The sequence below is a fragment of the Stegostoma tigrinum genome, chromosome 2 (assembly GCF_030684315.1).
Source record: "Stegostoma tigrinum isolate sSteTig4 chromosome 2, sSteTig4.hap1, whole genome shotgun sequence".
Lineage (NCBI taxonomy): Eukaryota > Metazoa > Chordata > Chondrichthyes > Orectolobiformes > Stegostomatidae > Stegostoma > Stegostoma tigrinum.
The window spans coordinates 65,096,752-65,121,844 of NC_081355.1; the positions used below are offsets into that span (position 1 = coordinate 65,096,752).

At 40.5% G+C, this 25,093-nt stretch overlaps 1 protein-coding gene across 5 annotated transcripts in view; it reads right to left on the reverse strand.

The window, feature by feature from the left end:
- Window positions 1-25,093, reverse strand: part of LOC125465443 (ubiquitin-conjugating enzyme E2 E2) — a 248,649-nt gene that overhangs the window by 49,730 nt on the left and 173,826 nt on the right. For all 5 annotated transcript variants that reach the window (XR_009447191.1, XM_048558984.2, XM_048558974.2 and 2 more), the window contains one exon: window positions 1,984-2,116. Coding sequence is in view for 4 of the 5 variants with exons in the window: in XM_048558984.2 (XP_048414941.2) it covers window positions 1,984-2,116 (133 nt within the window). In the remaining variant the exon portion in view is untranslated. The remainder of the gene's footprint in view (window positions 1-1,983; window positions 2,117-25,093) is intronic.

Genomic DNA, 25,093 nt, shown 5'->3' on the forward strand with positions numbered 1-25,093 from the left:
TCCTTTTCATTAATGGAATTTTTAAATTCCACCAGCTGCTACAGTGAGATGTGAATGCATGACCCAGTACCCTAGATTTCTGCATTATCAGTCCTGTGATATTGACACTCTGCCAACATTTTTCCATACCGCTGACTGCAGATATTCAAAACTACTCATTTAGCTAAGATTTCACCCATTATCTTAAAACCTTCACTCTGAGTTTCTTCTTAGGCTCAAACAGACTGTCGATATATTGGTCTTTAATCTACTGATCTTCTTACTTCTTAATCTCCTGTTTTCCAGTGTTTGTCTCTATTTCTCTAGATACTTAGTCATGTTCTAATTATCCAAATCATGTAGATCAATTTGATAAACATTAAGAAAAATACATTCTCATCTCACCTTGGCATTTTTACTAGTTATTCTAAATCTGAGAGCATTCATCTCCTGACTTACTTTGTCAGATTCTTTATACCTGTTAAATCTTTCCTTAATCTTTCCCTCTTGAATTCCTGCTTCTCTAATCTTTCATTGTAGCTGAAGTCTCTCGTCCTTGCTCTCATTCAGCAGTCTCTCTAAGGCCTTCACATCTTTTCAAATGTATTCAGAATTGGACACAATAATTCACCTGGAGCCTAATGAGTGATTTACAATGATTTAGCTTAACTTTGCTTATCTGCTTCTTTATAAATACGGATCCAACATACTTTTTCAATAACCTCTTCAAGGTTCATGCCAGGTTCATGTATTAGAGTAACAGAGTCATACAGCATGGAAACAGATGCTTTGGTCCAACTAGTCCATGCCAACCATACACCCAAATCATACTAGTCCCACTTGCCTGCTTTTGGCTCAAATCCCTCTAATCCTTTCCTACTCAAGTACTTATCCAGATGTCTTTAAACATTGTAACTGTACCTGCACCCACCACTTCCTCTGTCAGTACATTTCACATATGAACCACACTCTGTGTAAAAAAAAGAGATGCCTTGCATGTTCTTTTAAAATCTTTCTCCTGTCACCTTAACAATATGTCCCCTAATTTTGAACTCCCCCACGTGGGAAAAAGACCCTTGCTACTCACCATATTGGTGTTCCTCATGACCTTATAAATCTCTATAAGGTCAAACCTCAACCTCCGAAGCCCCAATGGAAAAAGTCTAAGACTATCCAGCTGACCATTATAACTTAAATATTCCATTCCCAGCGACATCATGATAAATATTTTCTGAACCCTCTCCAATTTAATAATATCCTTCTTATAGCAGGACGACCAGGCTATACACAACACTTTGGAAGAGGCCTCACCAATGTACTGTACAACCTTAATGTCATATCCCAAATCCTATACTCAAAAGCTTTGAATAATGAAGGCAAGCATGCTAAATACCTTCTTAACCACCCCTGTCTACATGTGACGCAAACTTCAAAGAACCTAATGCCTGAACTCCCAGATCAATCTGTTCTACAATATTACCCCCAGGGCCTTACCATTAATTGTATAAATCCTTCCCTTGTTTGTATTGCCAAGCCAAGCTCTTCTCATTAAAATTACATAAAGGTTTGTTTTCTTTCTCTTTTGAGTTCAATAGCCACTTTCAACTTATTTAAAATCAGTTCTGCTGGTGCGCTGTCACAGTGGTTTCGCACATGCTGCTTCAATCTCCTTTCCTTCATACTTGTTCAGCAGTTTACTTTTAAAAGAGAAAGAAACAGAAGTACAGCAGATCAGACTGAAAGAAAAATAGGAGGAGTCCGAAAGAGCGAAAAATGTCTTTCGCAAAGAAATTTCCGATATTAATATCCTCAGCTAAGTAGAAACTGCTGGTACAGTATGAGAATTTTTAGTGGAATCAAACTAAAAGGATTAGAATGGTAAGACTGGTTGAAAAACATTGAAAACTTCTGCCATTATGTGATGCAAAATAATTCCTAATTGTCATATAGTTTACATTAATTACTTTTTGCTTTTGAGCTATGCTACTGTTCAGGAATACACACCTTGGGTGGCTTGAAGGGGTAGTCAGGTGAAAATGTGATATCTAAGAAGAAGACACCACCCTCGTACACTGAACCTGGGGGTCCCAGGATTGTTGACCTCCATTCATAAATATTGTCTCCTTTAGGGCCAGCACTGTAACAGAAGAAATGTTTCATAAATATAAATGGGAATAAAAATTAAAGGCAATTTATATTTCTATGATAACCTCAAAAATAATACAAAGGTATAATTTTATATCAGTAGGGTATAAGGAATTCTTGAGAAGTTTAAGTGTGTTCTGCATTTGCTCAAAACTATGTTAGAGAATATGAAAGAACAATCTTGTCAGACATTTCCCCCATCCATATAATTATTTCGATTAGATCTTAAAAATGCTTAATGGAATTATATAATACTAGAAAGTTAAATTTCTCAATTAAATGCCACTGTGTGGCTATTTTTATTATTACAGAAAATTCAGACATAATGATAAGAGCTTTAGCAACATATTACATGCTGATACTTAGAATAAGACTGACATTTGGGATAGAGGACAGAACATGCTGAATTCTTTATCTTTCAACAATCATTTACTGCTATTTGTTAGAACTAGACAGAACTTCAAAAGAGAAAAAAAAACACACACACATAGAATCATAGTCATAGAGATCTATAGCACAGAAAAAGGCTCTTTGGCCTGTAGAGTCTACCATAGACTAAAACAATCAACTAACTATTCTAATCCCAATTTCTAGCACTTAGCCTATAGCCTTGCATACCTTGGCATTGTGATGTACATCTAAATGATTTTTAAATGTTATGAATGTTTCTGATTCTACAAGCCATTCAGGCAGTAAATTTTAGATTTCCACCATGCTCTGGGCAAAAAATAATCTCCTTACATTTCTTATAAACCTCTTGCCCTTTACTTAAATCTATGCCCCCAGTCACTGATCCGTCATCAAGGGGAAAAATTTCTTCTCGTCTATCCTAACCGTCCCCTCGTAATTTTATACATCACAATCATTCTGTCCTCAATCTCCTCTGCCCTAAGTAAAACAATCTCAGTCTGTCCAATCGCTCCTTTCATGTGGATTCCAGAACTGCACACATTACTCTCGGCTGTGGCTTAACCAATGTTTTCTACAGTTCCAGCAAAAATGTTGTTTAATGACAGAAATTTGAATCAATGCACTGGAGTGAAATTGATTTTTGAACTTAAGGATCATTATTGCATGCAAATATTTTTACAAATCATTTCAAGTCATAGAATTATAGAATCCTGACAGTGTAGAAGAAGGCCATTTAGCCTATTAAGTTTGCATCAACTTTCCAAAGAGCATCTCATCCAGCCTGAGCCCCCTACCATATCCCATAGCCCCACATTTACCATGGCTAATCCATCTAGCCTACATATCCCTGAACACTATGAACAACTTCAGTATGACCAATCCACCTATCCTTCACATCTTTGGTCTGTATTTACTTTGTTTGTAACTATGTGCTAGTGCTGTCATGTAGCCACTGAATTGCACAGAATAAACTGAGCAGATTTGCTGAAGGTAGCATTTTTGTATTTCTTTTTCCAGGCAGTAACTGGTTTCAAAAGCTGTTTTATTATGCCATGAGATTAAATAGTTCATCTTATTTTCTGTAAAGCAAGTGTCTAAGTGTTCCAGGGTTTAGAGCATTTAAAAAGAATAGGGAGGGGGGAAAAAGAGAAGGGGGTGTAGCACTACTAATCAGAGAGAGTATCACAGCTACAGAAGCTTCCATTGTCAAGGAAGATCTGCCTACCGAGTCAGTGTGGGTGGAAATTAGGAACAGCAAGGGAGTAGTCACCTCATTAGGGGTTTACTACAGGCCCCCCAATAGCAGCAGGGAGATTGAAGAAAGCATAGGTCGGCAGATTTTGGAAAAGTGTGGACGTAGTAGGGTTGTTGTAATGGGTAGCTTTAACTTTCCCAATATTGATTGGAGCCTCCTTCGAGCAGAAGATTTGAATGGAGCTGTTTTTGTAAGGTGTGTTCAGGAGGGTTTCCTAACTCAGTACGTTGACAGGCCGATGAGGGGAGAGGCCATTCTAGACTTGGTGCTCAGAAACGAGCCGGGGCAGGTATCAGATCTTGTGGTGGGAGAGCATTTTGGTGATAGTGACCATAACTGCCTCACATTCTACACAGCTATGGAGTAGGAGAGGATTAGGCAAAATGGGAGGATATTTAATTGGGGAAGAGGAAACTATGATGCGATTAGACATGAGTTAGGAAGCATGGACTGGGAGCAATTGTTCCACGGTAAAGGCACTATCGACATGTGGAGACTGTTTAAGGAACAGTTGTTGCGAGTGATGAATAAATATGTCCCTCTGAGACAGGCAAGAAGGGGTAAGATAAAGGAACCTTGGATGACGAGAGCAGCGGAGCTTCTCGTCAAAAGGAAGAAGGTAGCTTACATAAGGTGGAGGAAGCTAGGGTCAAGGTCAGCTCTAGAGGATTACAAGCAGGCAAGGAAGGAGCTCCAAAATGGTCTGAGGAGAGCCAGGAGGGGGCACGAGAAATGGAGTTTCAAATAATTATCATTTAGGAGGGGGCACAAGAAAGGCTTGGCAGAAGGAATCAGGGAAAACACAAAGGCATTTTACACTTATGTGAGGAATAAGAGAATGGTCAAAGAAAGAGTAGGGCCGATCAGGGATAGCATAGGGAACTTGTGTGTGGAGTCTGAGGAGGCAGGGGAAGCCCTAAATGAGTTTTTTGCTTCTGTCTTTATGAAAGAAGAGAACTTTGTAGTGAATGAAACCTTTGAAGAGCAGGTGTGCATGCTGGAATGGATAGAGATAGAGGAAGCTGATGTGCTGAAAATTTTGTCAAACATTAAGATTGACAAGTCGCCAGGCCCGGACCAGATTTGTCCTCGGCTGCTTTGGGAAGCGAGAAATGCAATTGCTTCGCCACTTGTGAAGATCTTTGCATCCTCACTCTCCACTGGAGTCGTACCTGAGAACTGGAGAGAGACAAATGTAATTCCTCTCTTCAAGAAAGGAAATAGGGAAATCCCCAGCAATTACAGACCAGTAAGTCTCACGTCTGTCGTCTGCAAGGTGTTAGAAAGGATTCTGAGGGATAGGATTTATGACCATCTGGAAGAGCATGGCTTGATTAAATGCAGTCAACACGGCTTTGTGAGTTTCATCGGCTACTCTGCAATCCATAGAAGCTGCTCCAAAGTCTGCAGAATCTTGAAAGATGATCACTAATTCTAGGGACACTTCCTTAAGTCCTCTGGAATGCAGATTATATAGCACTGGGGATTTGTCAGCGTTCAATCCCATCAATTCTCCCGACACCTCAGTTCCTGCTAATACTGATGTATTAGTAGGAACAACCTTCAGTCCCCCTCTCTCAATAGAGTTACTGTTCCGTAAAGTTAGTGCCACAAAAGGAATAAATATTCATTTTTTAAAAAAATTTACATTGTGAGGTATTTTCCTAGCACCTAAATAACTCAGGTAATGGTAAATCAGTTGGGAAGAAATGTTAAGTTCAGAAAAATGAGATTCATGCATTGAAAAAAGAAGATCTGATTTTTTTTAACCAAAGCCTTGAACAAACCATCAAGATTCTCTCAAGTGAGTGGTGTAAGGCTTATATGCATTCATTAGCAACTCAGTATCATTTAATTTATATGCTGTTTTCTATGGTACCAGGCAATGGAGAGAAACTAGATGGCACAATTCCTGTCATGTAATTATGAATGGGTGCATAAAGCTGCAGCTTGTTGCTTGTTCCTCCAGGATGCACCTTGGTTTGCAGTCCTCAATATCTCAAGAGTATGCTCCATGAGCAGTAACCAACTGTATCCTTCGTCCATGGACACTGGTATCACATAAAGACAAGCCTCATCACGTCTTCGCAGTACACTCCAACTCACTTAAAATATAGTTCATTAATTCAATACTACACTTGAGCACCTTTGATTGCAATGCTGTTGACAGGCCAGTTGTGTGCAGGGACAAGCTCCAATGCATGCATCAGAATAGGGTGCATCTTAAGGCTCTTAGTTTCTTGCCTGAATATTCACTCACTTTCTGCTAACCTGGATGTTTACAGCATCTCTACCTTGCCTTTTTGCACATTTCCACCTTATTCAGAACTTACAGGCTTGCAGTCATTGTCTCGTCTTGCTTTTTAGTGCAGACATAACTCAGTCAGCTTGCAGGTTTCTCAGCAATGATCAGTTGCGATGATGGACAGATTGCTATACAGCACCATGCTACTTCAGTGTCTTATCTACGGCGTGTACCAGCAGCTAACGGGGCGCGCACACTGACTGTGCTTTAGTGAAACGGCCATGTCTCAATGTTTATAAGATTAGTCCCCAGCATGTCAATAGGAACTGTTATCAGTTAGGGGGTTTTAACTCTAGTCACTCAAAGTCATTATCTATTCTCAGTCTGGGGCCTTAGACACAGCAAATCAGCTGCTTGAGGCGGTCAGGGTCAAGAATTCCACATCATTGCAGTCGGGGGTGGGAGTGGTGGCTGGGGTAGGTTATCAAGGACCATTATTGTGGTGGAATGTTGGGGTAGTCAACTCTGAGGGTTTGGAAGCAGTATGCTGGAATGCAAAGCAGACAATAATTGTAATCAGAGGAAACTCATTACATAAGTACAGGCGATGATAGTGCATTGGAGGACATGGGGTACTGTGACAGGGAATGTCATTAAAGGTCAACATCGTGCCGGGTTCAGCAACAGGGCACTGTAGGATGGTTGACATGACTATGCTTTTGGCCTGGGGCTCAGTGGGTATTTTGGGGAGATGAACTCTTAAATTATAGAGTTGGCTGGGGATGTGGGGAAGTTTAGAATTCATGGGGTTGACAGACAGTGCAAGGAAGAAAGGGCCATGGAGGTTTGGGGGTTGAGGTGGAGAAGACAGTCATCTAAATTAACGGGTTGGGCCTGCAACTCACTCCAAAACAAAACCTGTGTTGCCTTCCATTCTCATCTGAAATGAAAATTAGCAATGAAAATTAAAAATGGCTTGGTGTGAGTGGAGTAATTTTTTTTCTATACGTGAAGGCTTGCTCTACTTGAGAGTGATGTGAAGCCCTTCAAGGAACAATTACATTAATCAAGCACTTACGCAATACAAGATTAAGATATCCATAATCATAGAATTCTTCAAAGCTTCACACAAATACAGAGCAGATTTTCTCTCAGTTTGAACTATAAGCATTTGTCAACATGCTCTTACATGCTTTCTTTCTTGGGTGATGTCAGGATGAGGCAAGATTTCAGAAATCCCACAGCAGTTGTAACCAGCTACTGTACTGACATGACATGGTTCCTGCTGCATACATCAGAATAAGGTCAAATACCTTGGAAGTTGCCATCATGCATATATAACTCTCATGTTCTGCTTCATTTTTATAGGTGGACGCCTTACATCAGTGAATGATTATTGGGAAACAAGGAGCATTTTCTGCAACCATGGCTGATGACTCCATGACACAACATGCTGACAGAGGTTGAGTGTTGATTCATCACAGTCCATTCTTCACCAGCACAATCATGGAGGAGCTAATAGCTATCCTGAAATTGAGGTTTGATGCTTTGAATGGTCTGAAGGGGCTTGTAATGTATTCCAGACAAGGTCCCACATAATCATTGCATTTTGTGCTCTGCACAACTGGAGCAGGCAAAGTTGGGATCTGATAGGGGGCTGACAAACTGGGAGAGTGCCAGCAGTCTCTCAAGGAGCATAAGAGTGGTGTAGCATAAAATGCAACAACTGCTTCTAAAAGATGTGACTTTGGTGAAGTTATCATGCAATTATGCATACATGAAATTATGATATTTTTGCTATCACAAAGATATGGTTAAAAGAGGGATGGGACTAGCAGCTTAATGTTCCATGATATTGATGTTTTCAATGGGACAGAGAAGGAAGCAAATAAGGTTGGGGAGTTGCAATACTGGCTCGAGATCATATTGTAGCTGTGTTGAGGGAGGACACCCTGGAGGGATCTTGCAGTGTAGTATTTATGGGTAGAGCTCAGGAATTTAAAAGGTTCAATCACAATGCTGGGATTGTAGTACGGACCTCCCAGTTCCCAGCAGGGGATAGAGGAAGAGATATGTCGTCAGATTCTGCAAAGATGTGAAAATAAAAGAATAATTGCAGTGGGTGATTTTAAGTTCCTCCATAATGACTCGGACTCCCTTAGTGCTAGGGCATTGGATGGGGAGCAATTTGTTAGGTATGTCTGGGAGAGATTTTTGAAATGGTATGTGGATAGCCCAATGAGGATGGTGACATTTTGGGAATCGTTACCATAATTCTGTAAATTTTCACATACTTTTGGATAAGGGCAAGAATAAGCCACGGACGAAGATGTTAAGTTGGAGGAAGGCCGACAAGAACCAGACAAGAATTAGAGAATGTAGATTGGGACTGTGAGTTTAGGAAAATCTACATCTGACATGTGGGAGTCTTTTAAGGACCTGATGACAAGAGTGCAGCACAGGCATGTTCCTGTGAAAATGAAAGGCAGAAATGACAAACTTTGGGAAATTTGTATTACAGGGAAATTATCAACTCAGTCAAAAAAAAGGAACCATACCTAAGGTCTAGGCAACCAAAATCATACAAGGTTTGAAAGTAGGAAGGAGCTCAAATGAGGAGTTAGGAGGGCTAAAAGGGGCTATGAAATATCCTTGGCCAACAGAGTTAAGAAGAATCCCAAGACATATATATTAGGAGCAAGAGGGTAGCTAGGGAAAGAGAAAAGGAGGGAGGTGATGCGAGCAGCTGGAGGAAATGGGTGAGATCTTTAACAAGCAGTCTACATTGGTATTCACAAACAGAGGAACATGAAGGATGTTGAGGTTAGGAAATGGTGAATGAATACTCTCAGGCAGGTCAACATAATGAAGGAAGGAGTGTTAAGTTTCTTAAAATGTGTGTTAAGGTAGACATATCCACAGGGCCAGATAGGATCTATCCCAGGATACTGTGAGAGACAAAGGAGGAAATAGCATGGACCTTAACAGATGCTTTTGCATCCTCTTTGGCCTCAGGCAAGTTTCCTGAGAATGGCTAATGTTGTTCCCTTTTTAAGAAGGATAAACAGAGAAAACAGAGATAATCCAGCTCTGATGAAGTGTCTAGGCCCGAATTGTCAGCTTTTGTGCTCCTGAGATGCTGCTTGGCCTGCTGTGTTCATCCAGCTTCACACTTTATTATCCATAATCCAGGCTATTACAGGTCAGTGAGCATGACGTCAGTGGTGGGGAAACTGTTGGAAAAGATCCGTAGAAATAGGATTTATTCACATTTGGAAGCAAATGAACTTGTTAGTAATAGGCAGCATAGATTTGTGTGGGGAAGGTCATATCTCACCAACTTGATTAAGATTTTAAGGAGGTGACAAGAATGATTGATGAGGGAAGGGCAGTGGATGTTGTCTACATGGGCTTTCGTAAGGCATTTGATAAATACTTCATGGCAGGCTAATACAGAAGGTAGAGCCTCATGGGATGTGGGATGATCTGGCTAGATGGGTACAAAACTGGCTTGGTCATAGAAGACAGACAGTAGTGGTGGAAGGGTGCTTTTTTGAAATGGAGATCAGTAACGAGTGATGTTTTTCAGGGATTAGTGCTGGGACCTTTGTTGTTTGTAAATATAAATGATATGGAGAAAAATGTAGTGGGTCTGACAAGTAAGTTTGTGGATGACATCAAAATTGGTGGAGTTGCAGATATTGAGGAGGATTGTCAAAAGATACAGCAGGATATAGATAGTTAGATGGCAGAATTGGGCAGAGAAATGGCAGATGGAGTTTAATCTGGACAAATACAAGGTGATGCATTCTGGAAGATAAAATTCAGGTAAGAATTATACAATAAATGGTGGAACCATTAGAAGTTCTGAGGAAGGGTCCCCGGACCCGAAACGTTAACTCTGTTTTCTCCTCCACAGATGCTGCCAGGCCTGCTGAGCTTTTTCCAGCAACTTTGTTTTTGAACCATTAGAAGCATTGGCATACAGAGGAATCTGGGTGTAGAGGTCCATAGATCCCTGAAAGTAGCAACACAGGTGAATAAGGTGGTCAAGAAGGTAAACAACCCATCTGCTTTCATCGTCTGGGGCACAGAATATAAAAGTTGGCAAGTTATGTTACAATTGTACACAACTTTAGTTAGGCCACATTTGGAATATGGCATGCAGTTCTGGTCACCACACTGCTAGAAGGGTGTGGATGCTTTGGAGATGATGTGTGCAAGTTTTACCAGGATGGTAAACCTGGTCTGGATGGTTTTAGTTATGAGGTAAGTTGCATAAACTTGGATTGCTTCCGTTGGAAAGACGGAAGCTAAGGGGCGACCAGATAGAGGTTTACAAAATTATAAGAACTATAGATAGGGTGAATAGTAAGAGGCATTTTCCCAGAGTGGAAAGGTCAGCTACAAGAAGGCACAGGTTCAAGATGAGAGGGGGAAAAGTACAGGGGAGAAGTGCGGAAAGAATTTTTCACACAGAGGGTAGTGGGTGCCTGGAATACACTGCCAGTGGAGGTGGTGGCAACAGGCAGCTTAGCAATGCTTAAGGGGTATCTTGATAGACACATGAATGGGAGGCTAATAGAGAGATAGAAACCATGCATGGGCAATAAATAGTGGGTCTAAATAAGGAACAAGAATTGGCACATGCTTGGTTGGGACAAAGTGGCTGTTGCTGTGTTGTATTATTGTGTATCATTCACTTACTGCAATTTTATAGCTGCTTGAAAGGGAAGCAGGCCCAGTTGATTCCCCAAAGCAAATGCAGTTTTTCTTTTTATTCTTTCTTTGCTTTCCTATCATTTAATAAAGGTTAAAGCTATAATTTGAATTATAATTTAATTTACTATTTAAAGACTTTCCAATACGTGATCCTCCCAAATTCAACAATGAGAAGATATGCCATACTGAGTATGAGGCTGTTCTTCAGACAATAGACAGTTAGTCTTTCTCTGCAGCTTAATTCTGTAGCAGCAGTTACTTTGACAGTCGATCAGACAGGTGATGATGTAAAATAGCAGTTTATTTATAACTATGAGATTTCTTTTCAAATGAAGTGTTGCCCATGCCATCTATGTGCCTTCTGAAATTTTCCTTTATTGTTTTCTACCCATTTCATGCATGGTGAAATCCTTTTGCTGGATAGTAGCATTTGATCTGATGTGCAGGGTGAGCTTTAAATACGGCACTGGTAGTGTGACTCCTGGAAGGTCCTTGCAATGATGAGTATTACCGCGGCTGGTGAGCACATGATAGTGCAAGCACAGTATCTTGGGCATGTGAGGTATATAAGGTGAGCGATGGGGAATTACTTGAAGTAGCTCATTTTGGTTCACAGAGAGAAACCCTGCAAGAAACTCCCTGGAATTGACATTTGGTTGATTTTTGGTAAAGTTCAGCCAATTTTCTTTGTGTGTCACAGGTCTGAAATTTATAAATACAACTGATTATTATAAATACACTGCATCATGAAACCTAAATACACTTGGAAGGATTTGTGACTCAGTCTAACTGAACTCACCTAATGGTTCCATTTGTTTAGCATAAATCAGTTGGTTGATAAATTGGAGCGAAATCAACTCACACATTTTTTAGTTGCCACGTGCTCATTTGATGCTTTAATGCAAATCAATACAAGCAATACTTTGGTGGAATTCGCTGGTTCTAGATGAGGTTGGTTAAGAGGCAGGAAGGTCATTTAATTAATCATTGAGAAAGAGTATCTATACCCAATGCTTTCCTACCTTCACTGGAACTGAATTCCATGCACAAAGATCCATACCTGACCTTTCTGCACCATTACTGAATGTTCATTAATGATCCAGAGGGGAAAAAGACTACAGGTTGGTTGCTGGCTTGGATGGGGGCAGCCTCCATCAAAGGCACTGAGTGCTTGATCAACTGCATGTGAACAATACAATGGCCATTAAGAATGCTCGTTGTCTTGCTCTGAACACCCATTCCTCTTTCTCTCTCCATGATCTCCACTCATAGAAACCACCATTAGCTCCTCCGCCACACCTAATCCATTAAATCACCTATCTCTGGCCAGCACCTTTCATCTCTGGGTTGTGTTTACAGCTAAGCTATCGATTTCTGCATGGCACGCCTATGCACAGGTGCTGATGACCTTTGACTGGCTCTCTCAAGAGGGACTTCAGGCCATGGGGACCTGATAGCAGAACAAGGCCTACTGCTGTTGTCTTACAGACCTAATGATCAGAAAGGATAATGGACCTGCTGCCTAAGATTCAGCTGTGGGTGTCTCACCATTTCTTTAGGGAGGGTGTGAGACAACTACCAAACTCGAAAGATCTCCATGTATATGGGATCTGTAGTGTATAACCACAGGAGGTGAACAGGGTTTTGAAAAAAAAAATCATACAGCATTGTTTGCTTCTAGTAAAGTGTGATGAAATGGACATTTTCCCTTAAGAATGAATCATATGTGTATATTGGAACCTTCAGGTTTTTGCAGCTATTTTGCAAGTATTGTTCAACTACATGTGGATTCATGAACTTTTCATCAATTATAAGAGTAAGTAGTAATTTAGCAGCTTGGGAAATATGAAGCAACCATGACTGCAGGCATATTATGATTGGCCGTTGTTCTGTACCTGCTTGTGAATTTTCATTTCACAAACTGTCTTGTGGAAAATCAATTTTCAGATTCTGCCTTGAATGTTAAAAACTACATTAATGAAGCTGTTTCTCTTCCTCTGCCAAGTAGGAAATCATGTCTTTTTTGTGGTGAAACAGCTTATTACTTTTTTCTTTTTTATATTATTGCTACCAATTATCTTGAAACTGCACACTTCAAATATGTTTTGAAACAAAAGGAAAGTAACTCAGCAATTGTGATGATAACATTTAGCTTGTTATAGAGGAAATTGCAAATACTTCAATCTGCCCAATTACAAATACATTCATATATAGAACAAATTACTTACAAGACACTTCAGCTTTAATCATATCTTTTATTGAGTGAACATAGCATACTGTACAGACTGATTTGAATATTTATTGAAATATAGCATTCCACAAACCTGTGACAAGTAGTGAGGGGAAACAGAGCATAACAGACCTGGTAACATAAAGTTTGGTTCAAGGAGATACAGATGGATATCCCGACTTGATGAAGTGTTGCTAAATCTCCCTCTAGTGAGTGATTGTAAATAAATGGCATGCCTTAAATAAAATCATGATGTGGAGGTGTTGGTATTTGACTATGGTGGACGAGGTCAGAAATCACATGACACCAGGTTATAGTCCAACAGGTTTATTTGAAAACACAAACTTTTGGATCCTCACTCCTCCTTCAGGTGTTAGTGGGAGAGGAAGTATCAGACACAGAATTTGTAACTAAAAGATCAAAGAATTTCACCAATATACCACACTACGACAGTGGATGAATGGACACTGCGCAACAATCACCAGAGAGGGATGTGCTCTCCCAGTGGGGAAATGCTTCAGCGGTCTAGGACTTTCAGCCTCGCATCTTCGGATAAACATCCTCCAAGATGGACTTCGGGATACACAACAAGCAGAGTTACCGAGCGGAGGTTATTAGCCAAGTTCGGTACCCATGAGGACAGCCTCAAACAGAATCTTGGGTTCACCACACACACACACACAGATCCTCTCTCATAAACACAGTCCCTCAAGCATACACGCATTTGAATCTACAGGGTGAATTTTTATTTGCAGATACATTCTTTTTTATTCAAAATGCACACAATTTACAGACAAGACGGTCAATGTGGCATTTTATAGATTCCTATTTTAGAAATAAAATCACTCTTAACTCCAAAGCAAAATACAACAGGTTCTAAACAAGGTCTCACACCTAACATGTATTGTCTGACCTAAAATGTCACCTCTTCTTTATGCTAATAAAACCTTTAGTTCTCTCAGGACAGTGGCTTCAAAGGAATTTGGGGATTTACATGTACACATTAATCAATTAAAACCTTCTAACTTATTAAAGATTTAAAAGCATCTTAGGTTTGTTTAATATATTAGTTAGGAAGCATGGACTGGGAGCAATTGTTCCATGGTAAGGGAACTATAGACATGTGGAGACTGTTTAAGGAACAGTTGTTGCGAGTGATGAGTAAATATGTCCCTCTGAGACAGGCAAGAAGGGGTAAGATAAAGGAACCTTGGATGACGAGAGCGGCGGAGCTTCTCGTCAAAAGGAAGAAGGTAGCTTACATAAGGTGGAGGAAGCGAGGGTCAAGTTCAGCTAGAGAGGATTACACGCAGGCAAGGAAGGAGCTCAAAAATGGTCTGAGGAGAGCCAGGAGGGGACACGAGAAAGGCTTGGCAGAAGGAATCAGGGAAAACACAAAGGCATTTTACACTTACGTGAGGAATAAGAGAATGGTCAAAGAAAGAGAAGGGCCGATCAGGGATAGCATAGGGAACTTGTGTGTGGAGTCTGAGGAGGTAGGGGAAGCCCTAAATGAGTTTTTTGCTTCTGTCTTTACGAAAGAACCGAACTTTGTAGTGAATGAAACCTTTGAAGAGCAGGTGTGCATGCTGGAATGGATAGAGATAGAGGAAGCTGATGTGCTGAAAATTTTGTCAAACATTAAGATTGACAAGTCGCCAGGCCCGGACCAGATTTGTCCTTGGCTGCTTTGGGAAGCGAGAAATGCAATTGCTTCGCCACTTGCGAAGATCTTTGCATCCTCGCTCTCCACTGGAGTCGTACCTGAGGACTGGAGAGAGGCAAATGTAATTCCTCTCTTCAAGAAAGGAAATAGGGAAATCCCCGGCAATTACAGACCAGTAAGTCTCACGCCTGTCGTCTGCAAGGTGTTAGAAAGGATTCTGAGGGATAGGATTTATGACCATCTGGAAGAGCATGGCTTGATCAAATACAGTCAACACGGCTTTGTGAGGGGTAGGTCATGCCTCACAAACCTTATCGAGTTTTTTGAGGATGTGACTAGAAAAGTTGATGAGGGTCGAGCTGTGGATATGGTGTATATGGACTTCAGTAAGGCATTTGATAAAGTTCCCCATGGCAGGCTCATTCAGAAGGTCAGGAGGAATGGGATACAGGGGAACTTAGCTGCTTGGATACATAATTGGCTGGCCAACAGAAGACAGCGAGTGGTAGTAGAAGGAAAATATTCTGCCTGGAAGTCAGTGGTGAGTGGGGTTCCACAGGGGTCTGTCCTTGGGCCTCTACTGTTTGTAATTTTTATTAATGACTTGAATGAGGGGATTGAAGGATGGGTCAGCAAGTTTGCAGACGACACAAAGGTCGGAGGTGTCGTTGACAGTATAGAGGGCTGTTGTAGGCTGCAGCGGGACATTGACAGGATGCAGAGATGGGCTGTGAGGTGGCAGATGGAGTTCAACCTGGATAAATGTGAGGTGATGCATTTTGGAAGGTTGAATTTGAAAGCTGAGTACAGGATTAAGGATAGGATTCTTGGCAGTGTGGAGGAACAGAGGGATCTTGGTGTGCAGGTACATAGATCCCTTAAAATGGCCACCCAAGTGGACAGGGTTGTTAAGAAAGCATATGGTGTTTTGGCTTTCATTAACAGGGGGATTGAGTTTAAGAGTCGTGAGATCTTGTTGCAGCTCTATAAAACTTTGGTGAGACCGCACTTGGAATACTGCGTCCAGTTCTGGTCGCCCTATTATAGGAAAGATGTGGATGCGTTGGAGAGGGTTCAGAGGAGGTTTACCAAGATGCTGCCTGGACTGGAGGGCTTATCTTATGAAGAGAGGTTGACTGAGCTCGGTCTCTTTTCATTGGAGAAAAGGAGGAGAGGGGACCTAATTGAGGTATACAAGATAATGAGAGGCATAGATAGAGTTGATAGCCAGAGACTATTTCCCAGGGCAGAAATGGCTAGCACGAGGGGTCATAGTTTTAAGCTGGTTGGTGGAAAGTATAGAGGGGATGTCAGAGGCGGGTTCTTTACACAGAGAGTTGTGAGAGCATGGAATGCGTTGCCAGCAGCAGTTGTGGAAGCAAGGTCATTGGGGTCATTTAAGAGACTGCTGGACATGCATATGGTCACAGAAATTTGAGGGTGCATACATGAGGATCAATGGTCGGCACAACATTGTGGGCTGAAGGGCCTGTTCTGTGCTGTACTGTTCTATGTTCTATGTTCTATATCCTCATCAGTAGTGTGACCCTTTGATCTCTTACTTATAAATTCTGTGTCTGATACTACCTCTCTCACTAACACCTGAAGAAGGAATGAGGCTCTGAAAGCTTGCGTTTTCAAATAAGCCTGTTGGACTGTAAGCTGGTGTCGTGTAATTTCTGATCTTAGATAAGATCAGAACTGACTGTCAGGTGTAAGTTAAATGATGTACACTTATGAAAACTATAATATACCAGACTTGCCAAAATACACCAGGAAAATAGGAATAGACTACCTGTCTACCTATCAGACTTCAATGCTTCTAAGCACAGGATCACCACAAAATATTCCTCATGCGTTTCAGTGAACATTAGTTAGCAGTGTCAGTTATTAGTCATAATACATAGTACATTTATGAGGTAATTTCCACGTACTGGCCATGAGGGCTAATAGAGTACGTTGATACATATAGAAATCTGTTCTTGGTAATAACAAGTGAACAAATTATACATTTCTAATGGATTCACTGGCACACGTGCATGATTAAAGTTTCGTTAATGTGGAAATACAAGTCATTAACCAGGCCAGTGCAGGCTTCAATTAACATGAGGCAAAACAATAATGGTTTTAGAAGAACAATTAGAATTTATTATGAACTGAAGCTCAACTCATATAAATGTGATGTGTATAGATAAAAAAACAAATTATTTTCTTTCTGTGTATTTATTGTCAACTTGGAGGAATATTAACACCAATGGGCTGGTTTACTCTGGAGAATAGTGACACATGCTTCCTAATTCCTCTAATCTCTTGTCACCATCATAATTTGTTCCTCCCATTTAGTTTACTTGCCCTCTCTTTTTGATTCTTTCCATTTGATTTGCTTTCTCTTGTCCCAGTTGTCTTTCTATTTCTGCTTTTCTTATTCCCTTCCTCTTTCAAATACTCATCAAACCTATCTATTCCTTTTTTCAAACTTCCTTTCATCATTTCATTCCCTCTTTCTTTCCTTTAACCTTTCTCGCAACCAGTGCTTCATATTTCTTTGCACCTCAGCTATATAAGCTTGATCTGGATTTTGAGAATTCTGAGATACCTGCTGCTATTAAAGATCAGACTGACACCGCACCTGCAGATTCTGAGCTCCTGCTAAAAATCAGTAGTTGTAGTGTGACTCAGTTCACTCCAGAGGAGCATATCATCACACATTTTATTTCTGACTTTTCAACGTAATTTAAAGTTAATATTAGCAGGCTCAGAGCTCGGTCAGGAGATTCTGCACAATAACTAAATGGATCTCTTTACCTCGACAAATTTACCGCAAGTTGCAAAGTATCTGTAAATATTTGTACTGCAAATCTTCTGATTTGGAAGACAATCTTTAAATGTTAATGCTTTTTTTAAATGCATTCAAAGGAGCTTTTGCAATGTAGCATGCTCTGTGCTGTAAAAGAAAGGTGACGGGAAAGGAAGATCATTTCTGTTTGTCTACATAAAGCAACTCCTATGTTCCTCTTTCTGTCTCTGGGTCTTTCAACCTATTTCAATATATCCATCTGTCTTACTCACACTGAGTCTTGCCTCTCTCTCTCTCATTCTGAGTGTGTGTTAAGGTAATCTGTCTCCTATGCCAAGTATGTGTTGGTGTACCCGTTTTGTGTATCAATCCACTCTTTCTTTGTGTTTCTCTGTCTGTCTGGTGTCCTATATTGCCACTAATTTTTTCTTTCACTGTGTGAATCTCCAAATCGATGTAGAAGTCTGGTCAGTGGGACTTCCTGAGTGGCCGTGTGGATGTGCAGCTTTGAGGAAGTACAGAGAGGACAGTGAAATTCATCTGATGGCCATCTTACTGGCCTCCTGCCTGGCCTGATAGTTCACACTTGGTGTGGGAAAGGCAAGGCCTAAGCCAGCCCTCTCATACTTGCCCCAAAATAAGCTCTTAAGTGCGTAACTAATGGAGACTTAGGGTCATTTTCTGCCTCAATTTTGAGTTTGGTAGGTGGGGTTCAGGAGTGGACACAAGCTTGGAACATCTTTGCTGAAATGTTGTGGTGCGTTGTTCAATGGGTTCATTTTCACATTGGGGACTCACCTACAAGGTCTGCCCCATGCACATGTCCCCTTTCTCCTGGCTGCTCCATTAAGATTATTAATCCTTTCTTTGCATCTCCCTTGGCCAAAGCTCTGAATCCTACCTCAAGAACACCCATTGTTACTGTTACTTGGTCCTGGACTCTGGGGCCTTAAATATAGGGACAGATTGTAATCCCAATCCTAGCCCCAATGCACCATCAGATTGGCAGGCAGCTCTCTGAGATGGGATTTCCTCCCAACTGAGGGGTGCCTGCCTAGGGCCAATAGTCAATCCTGAGCCGGCATTGGCGTGTATGCATTCCATACTTACTGTTTAATTGATGGGGTCGAAAACCACATCATCTGAAACTCCTGCCCCTGTGTTTCCCTGTGTGATCAATCATCTGTCTCTCCACCCCCTCTTGATCACTATTCCCTTTTGCCTCTGTCCCACTGTTAGGCTTTCTGAAACACTCTGTCTCTCTGTCCCAGTTTCTCTATCTGCCCCAAGGAACTTAATCAATATAGTAAGCTGTACCAACCCAAGGAGGTGGTCCAATGGCTTGACAAATGTAGTAATATCCACTTATTAGCGGAAACACATCTTGTGTTAAATGTCTCAATTAATACAGCAAAATTACAACACACACAGGAATTGGTAAGAAGTCCTACATTGAACTCATGATGATGTTACAGCTGAAACTAATAAATCTTTAAACTATCAAATCATGATTAGAATGTTTATAAAGAGACAACACTATTTATAAATGACAAGCTGCCCTTTTTGAACTAGGAATTTGAATTGAGTTTGAAATAACAACAATATTAGAATGACTATTAACAGGAAAAAGGATAAAAGCTCTTGACAAGATTATAGGGATGGAGTTAATCATTTACTTTAAATATGAATATATTTTGAAAAGAATTTGTATTTTGTAGCCAGATATATGTTTATATTTTCTTAGTATTTTAATTGCAGTACATGTATCTACCAGTAATTGAATTTTTTAAATTGAAAGTTAAACAAAAACTACATTTTAATAAAACCTTGAAACAAGGTTAATATCGGAACTTTAATTTGGTGTTAAGGTTGTTTAAGCTTCAACAATACAATTATAGTCACTTAGCAATAATACCCTCATTATTTAACAAATTTACCATTGAAATGAAGAATGGTTCAGAAAGATAATTTAATCAGTAAAGTTCAATGAAACCAAAAGAAATAAAATGCAGGGTCCAGGCCTGAAACATCAGCTTTCCTGCACCTCTGATGCTGCTTGGCCTGCTGTATTCATCCAGCTCTACACCTTGTTATCTAAGACACTTTGTTTGACTTTTTTCACTAAAGAACTAAAATATGCTTATTTTATACCTATTTAAATCATTAGGATTTTAAAATTTGATGCTGATTGTGATTACTAAGACACTGCTAGAATCATGAAATTTAAATCCACAGCCAAGTAAGGCACTGAAGTTCATTGTTTTAGTCATGCCAAAATAGTTATCAACTAAAAGTGAGATTATTCTAAAAGAATGGTGTACTTTAAACTATGCATGTAAATCTCAATTTTAGGAATTCAGATGCTAAAGCCAAGATGATTAATGTAGAAACAGAACACAGAACTTTTACAGTGCACAAAGAGGCCATTCAGTCAGCTGTGTCTGCATCAACTTTCCAAATGAGCATTTCACTTAGTGTTATTCTTCTGCTTTTTCCCTATAACCATACACATTATTCTTTTTTCAAATAACTGTATATTTCCTTTTTGAGCAGCTGCCCCTGTCATCTCAGGAAATGCATTTCAGACATTAACCACTTGTGTGAAAATATTTTTCCTAATACTACTGTTGCTTCTTTTATTAATTACTTTCAATCTTTGATCTCTCATTTCTTGATTCTTTCATCTGTGGAAAAAGTTTCCCCTTTTAGTCTGTCCAAACCTCTTACAAGTTTGAATACTTCTATCAGATCTTCACTCAACCTCTTCTTTTCCAAGCAAAACAGTCCCAATTTCTCCCGTCTATATTCCGACCTGAACTTTCTCATCTCTGGAATTGTTCTCATCTGTATTTTTCTTTCAACACCTCCATATTTCTCCTAAAGTGTGACTCCAAGGACTGGATACAATACTCCAGCTGAGGTCAAATTTGTATCTTATACTTGTGTCATCTACAGCAAAATGGCGGCAGAGTAGGATGCTCCTGCTGGACCTCCTCTGTTCCACCTGTTCTTTTCTTTCTTTTTCTTTATTTTTTTCCTTCTTCACTTCCATTAGCACTGGAAGTAAATCCTGGAGCAGCAATAGGAGCCAGCAGCAAGACCCCCAGCACTGAGCCCTGGAGCAGCACGTGGGCTGCAAGCCCCAGATCAGCATGAACAGCAAACCCTGGTACAGTGTGTAGGCTGTGAGCCCTCAAACAGCATAAGCAGCAAGCCCTGGTGTAGCACATGGGCTGCGAGCCCCAGAGTGGCTCTTGGAGAAGCATCCCTGGAGTAGCGCATAGGCAGCGAGTCCCACGCAAGGGAAGCAGTCCTGGAACCTACCATGGAGCAGCTGAGTGTCAGTATGGAGTTGACTGGGGCTTCGAGCAGAGCAGGGACGGCTGTTGAATTGGAGTCTAGCATGGGCAGTCAGACCATTTGTGGAGGCCCTGTACTGAACTGCTACAATGTAATGTCTATTTGAAATTTCCTACCTTACTTTAATGTCAATCCTTTAATGATTTTCTATTTTTAACTTATTTTTCAATTACTTCTATTCCACTAGTGTGTCCAAGAAATGTATCTAGGTACTTGTTCCTAAGATGTCGCCATAAGAAAGCAGACATTGTAAAAGCTTTACTGTACTCCTATAATGGGGTACATGTGACAATAAAAGGATATTCTACTCTGTTCCATTATACAAGTTCAGCATACCTTCTGCTTTTGTACTCTATATCCCTATTAATAAAGCCGAGGATACCATACGCTTTATTAAGTGCCCTTTCAAGTTCTAAGGTCCTGTTTAAACTGAGGTACTTTGTCCAATATTATCTCCAGTAACAGTCACTGAGCACACAAATTGTTAAAGCATTTAAAGGTTTCTAATAGTTGTTAAAAGTGTTTGAAGTAAGTGCTTAGAAGTGTTTACTGTCAAAATTCAACACACAGCTACCTCAACTTGAAAAATTGACCTCAGCTCAGGTTCTGAGATCAAAATGTTATTGGAGGCCTCGATACTGAGGGAACATGCCACACTTTGCCAATAGGCCATTTTGGAGAAAATAGTTGAAATTCTTGCTACATGTAGTTCTCCTATAGCATGACAATTGCGTTCTTATGTGACCTCGCACTGTAGAAAATTGCCATAAAAAAACTGCATGATAGGGAAATCGTTATACTGTACAGTAGAAAGTTTGTGTTATCCAAACAGTGTTCACTATTCATCAATTACATTACAGCCAATTTGTGTTTAAGGAAATACATGTTATAGCAGAAATACCTGTACAGGCAGTAAAACATATACATTCTTATTTCTCAATACAATCAGCAGTGATGCCATCATTTTGCTGCAAGTTTCAAAATCCAAGTGAAATACTTGAGAGAAAGAATCATACAAGGTTCTAATTATGCAATGGAAAACATTTTTAATGATAATGATGGAAGTCAGCCAATCTATTCAGCCCTGGACATCTCTCCACCTGAATTTTTTTCTCTACAACATCGAGATCAGCCATAATTCTAATCAAGTAGCAGGATACATCATGAGGAAATATAATCTATTTACAGTAGATTCTTATGGCTTGAAATAATCTGTTATAAATAGACATTTTTTGAAAAGGTGAGAAATGTTTGGAGAAAGTTTGGAAAGAGCAGCTTAATTATTCTTGAATTTGGAACTTTGAGTGTCTAAGAAAGAATCACCAAGAAGAATTTTAACTATAATTGCTGGCCTAGCCAGCAACGCCCACATAGACAAAACAAAAATAATGGGAGAGAACTTTTTAAGGGGGTAGGACTTGAACCTGAGCCTTCTGGGCCTGGGGTAAGTGCACAACCATTGAGCCACAACAAGGCCCCTATAAGTTCAAATTTTCAAAAACATGGCCAATGTAGAAGTCTAGACAAACCACCAATTGCACAGGAATCCCCTTATTTAAAGGGGTCATCAATTACTTTCAGGTTTGTAGCTGATCATTTTCTTGTGGAAGTTAAGATTTTAAACAGAGATGGGCTTGCATGGATAAGGAGTGGCCAGAAGTGCAATTTAAATGTCTGCAGCAACTGTCTTTGAAAGAAATGGAGGACCCAGCAGGAAGAGAGACAGCACCCTGTCACTAGTGTCATGGCTACCTCATGGTTCACTGGTACAGCCCGTGAGTGATTTTGAAGTCAGTATGTGAGAGGCTACTGGCTCCTGTTTCCAAATGGAAGCAGCCAAACTAAACAGGCCCAGGTAGAGATGGCAGAATTGGTCACTGGACACAGATTAACAAGCAGAGTGAGGATTCGGGAAAATTAAAATAAACAGAGAGTATGCTCAAAATACTCAACAATTCAGCAGCATTTATGGAAAGATGTCAGAGTTAATGTTTCAGATGTGTGACTTTTCATCAGAATTGGGAAGAGTGACAAATGTAATAGGTTTTCAACAAGGCGTGGGTTGGACAGGGTTGAAACATAAGACAGATATGTGAACCAGTTCAACAGTTGTACGCTCAATGGATGTGTTTATGCAGCCAGATCAAAATGAGTACAGAGCATGCAATCTACTTGTTAAGGAACATTCAGGTGAGATATGTTTAGATGAGACTGACATTGTCATTCACACCATCCTGATGAAAGTCTTGGTTCTTGAGCTAGCCTCAGCCAACTCCCTGTCCAGCACTGTTACAATTCTACTCTGTTCCTTCTTATTTCTCCTCCTTCTTCCTCTTTCCAATAAATTGTATTGATCTAGTGCTTCACCTCTGGTAGGTCATGTAATACAGTGCAGGAGACCACAACCACTGTCCTTGCAGAAGTGTGCTACAGGACATCACAAAGTTACAGGCACTGGAACTGCATCTTCTGAAGCCTGCTTGATGGTGGTATTTCTGAGTAGATGATGTTATCAATGTATTTTTTCATTGTATATGTCTTAGGTTTATGTAAAAACCATCTCTTCAATCTGTATTTCCTGTCCCCTAGAATCCATGCATGGACTGTAGGTGATGGGATGAAGAGCTGTGCAAGTGGATAAAAGTGTGCCACAACAGTGAGCAAACACTTATATGGTTATAAAGCATGACCCATGCAGCAAGAAAGCAGATCATTCAGTCCAACTCAACGATCCCAAACAAACATTACAATCTGACCTAATCCCATTTGCCAGCATTTGGCCCATATCCCTCTAAACCCTACCTACTCATTTACCCACCTAGATGCTTTTTAAATGTTGTAATTGTACTCACTTCTACTACTTCTTCTGGCAACTTGTTTCATACATGCACCACGCCTGTGTGAAGAAGTTACCCCTCAGTCATTTTTAATTCCCTCCTCTCTCACGTTAAAACTATGCCCTCTAGTTTCGGATATCCCACCCTAGGAAAAAGACTTTGAGTCTTCACCATATCCATGCCCCTCATGATTTGATAAGCCTCTGCAGGATCACCTCTCAGCCTTTGACACTCCAGGGAAAAAAAGTTCCAGCCTATTCAGCCTCTCCCTACAACTTAAAGCTTCTAGTCCTGGCAACATCCTTGTAAAGCTTTTCTGTACCCTCTAAAGTTTAACAACATTCTTCTTGTAGATAGATGGCCAGAATTATGTGCAGTATTCCAAAAGGAGCCTCACTAATGTCCAGTACAGCCACAACATGACATCCTAATGCCTATACTCAGTGTTCTGATCAATGAAGGCAAGGGTGCTGAATGCCTTCTTCACCACCCTGTCTACCACTTTGAAGGAACTGTGCACCTCCAGCCCAAGGGCCCCCCATTTGCCAATACTCCCCAGGACCCTATTAGTAATTGAATAAGCCCTACCCTGGTTTGCCTTACCAAAATGCAATACCTCACATTTATATAAAGTAGAATCCATCTGCCACTCCTTGGCCCATTGGTCCATCGGATCAAGGTCCCACTGTACTCTTAGATGACCTTCTTTACTGTCCACTACACCACCTATTTTGGTGTCATCTGCAAACTCACTAACCATACCTCCTATACTCTCATCCAAATCATTTACATAAATGATAGAAAGCAGTGGTGCAAAACTGATCCTTGTGGCACACTGCTGGTCACAGGCCTCCAGTCCAAAAAGCAACCTCTACCACCATGAGAGATAGTAAGAATTGCCGATGCTGGAGTCAGAGATAACACAGTGTGGAGCTGGAGGAACACAGTAGACCAGGCAGCATCAGAGGAGCAGGAAAGCTGATGTTTCAGGTCAGGACCCTTCTTCAGAAATCCACCACCCTCTGTCTCCTATCTTCAAGCCAATTTTGTATCTAATTGGCTAGCTCCCTTTAGATCCTATGTGATCTAAGCATACTCACCAGATTACTATGCAGAACCTTGTTGAACACTTTGCTGAAGTCCATATAGACAACGTCCACTGCTATACATACATCAATCTTCTTTCATAGAGTCATACAGCACAGAAACAGGCCCTTTGATACAACTTGTCTATGCAGACCAAGATTCCCAAAATAAACAAGTCCTATTTGCCTTCACTTAGTTTACATGCCTACGAACCTTTCCTATTCATGTACTTGTCCAAATGCCTTTTAAATAGGTTAATTGTACCTGCATCTACCACTTCCTCTTGCAATTCATTCCATATACGTACCACCCTCTAGTTCCTTTTAAATGTTTCTTCTCTCACCTTTGAATTATGGTCTC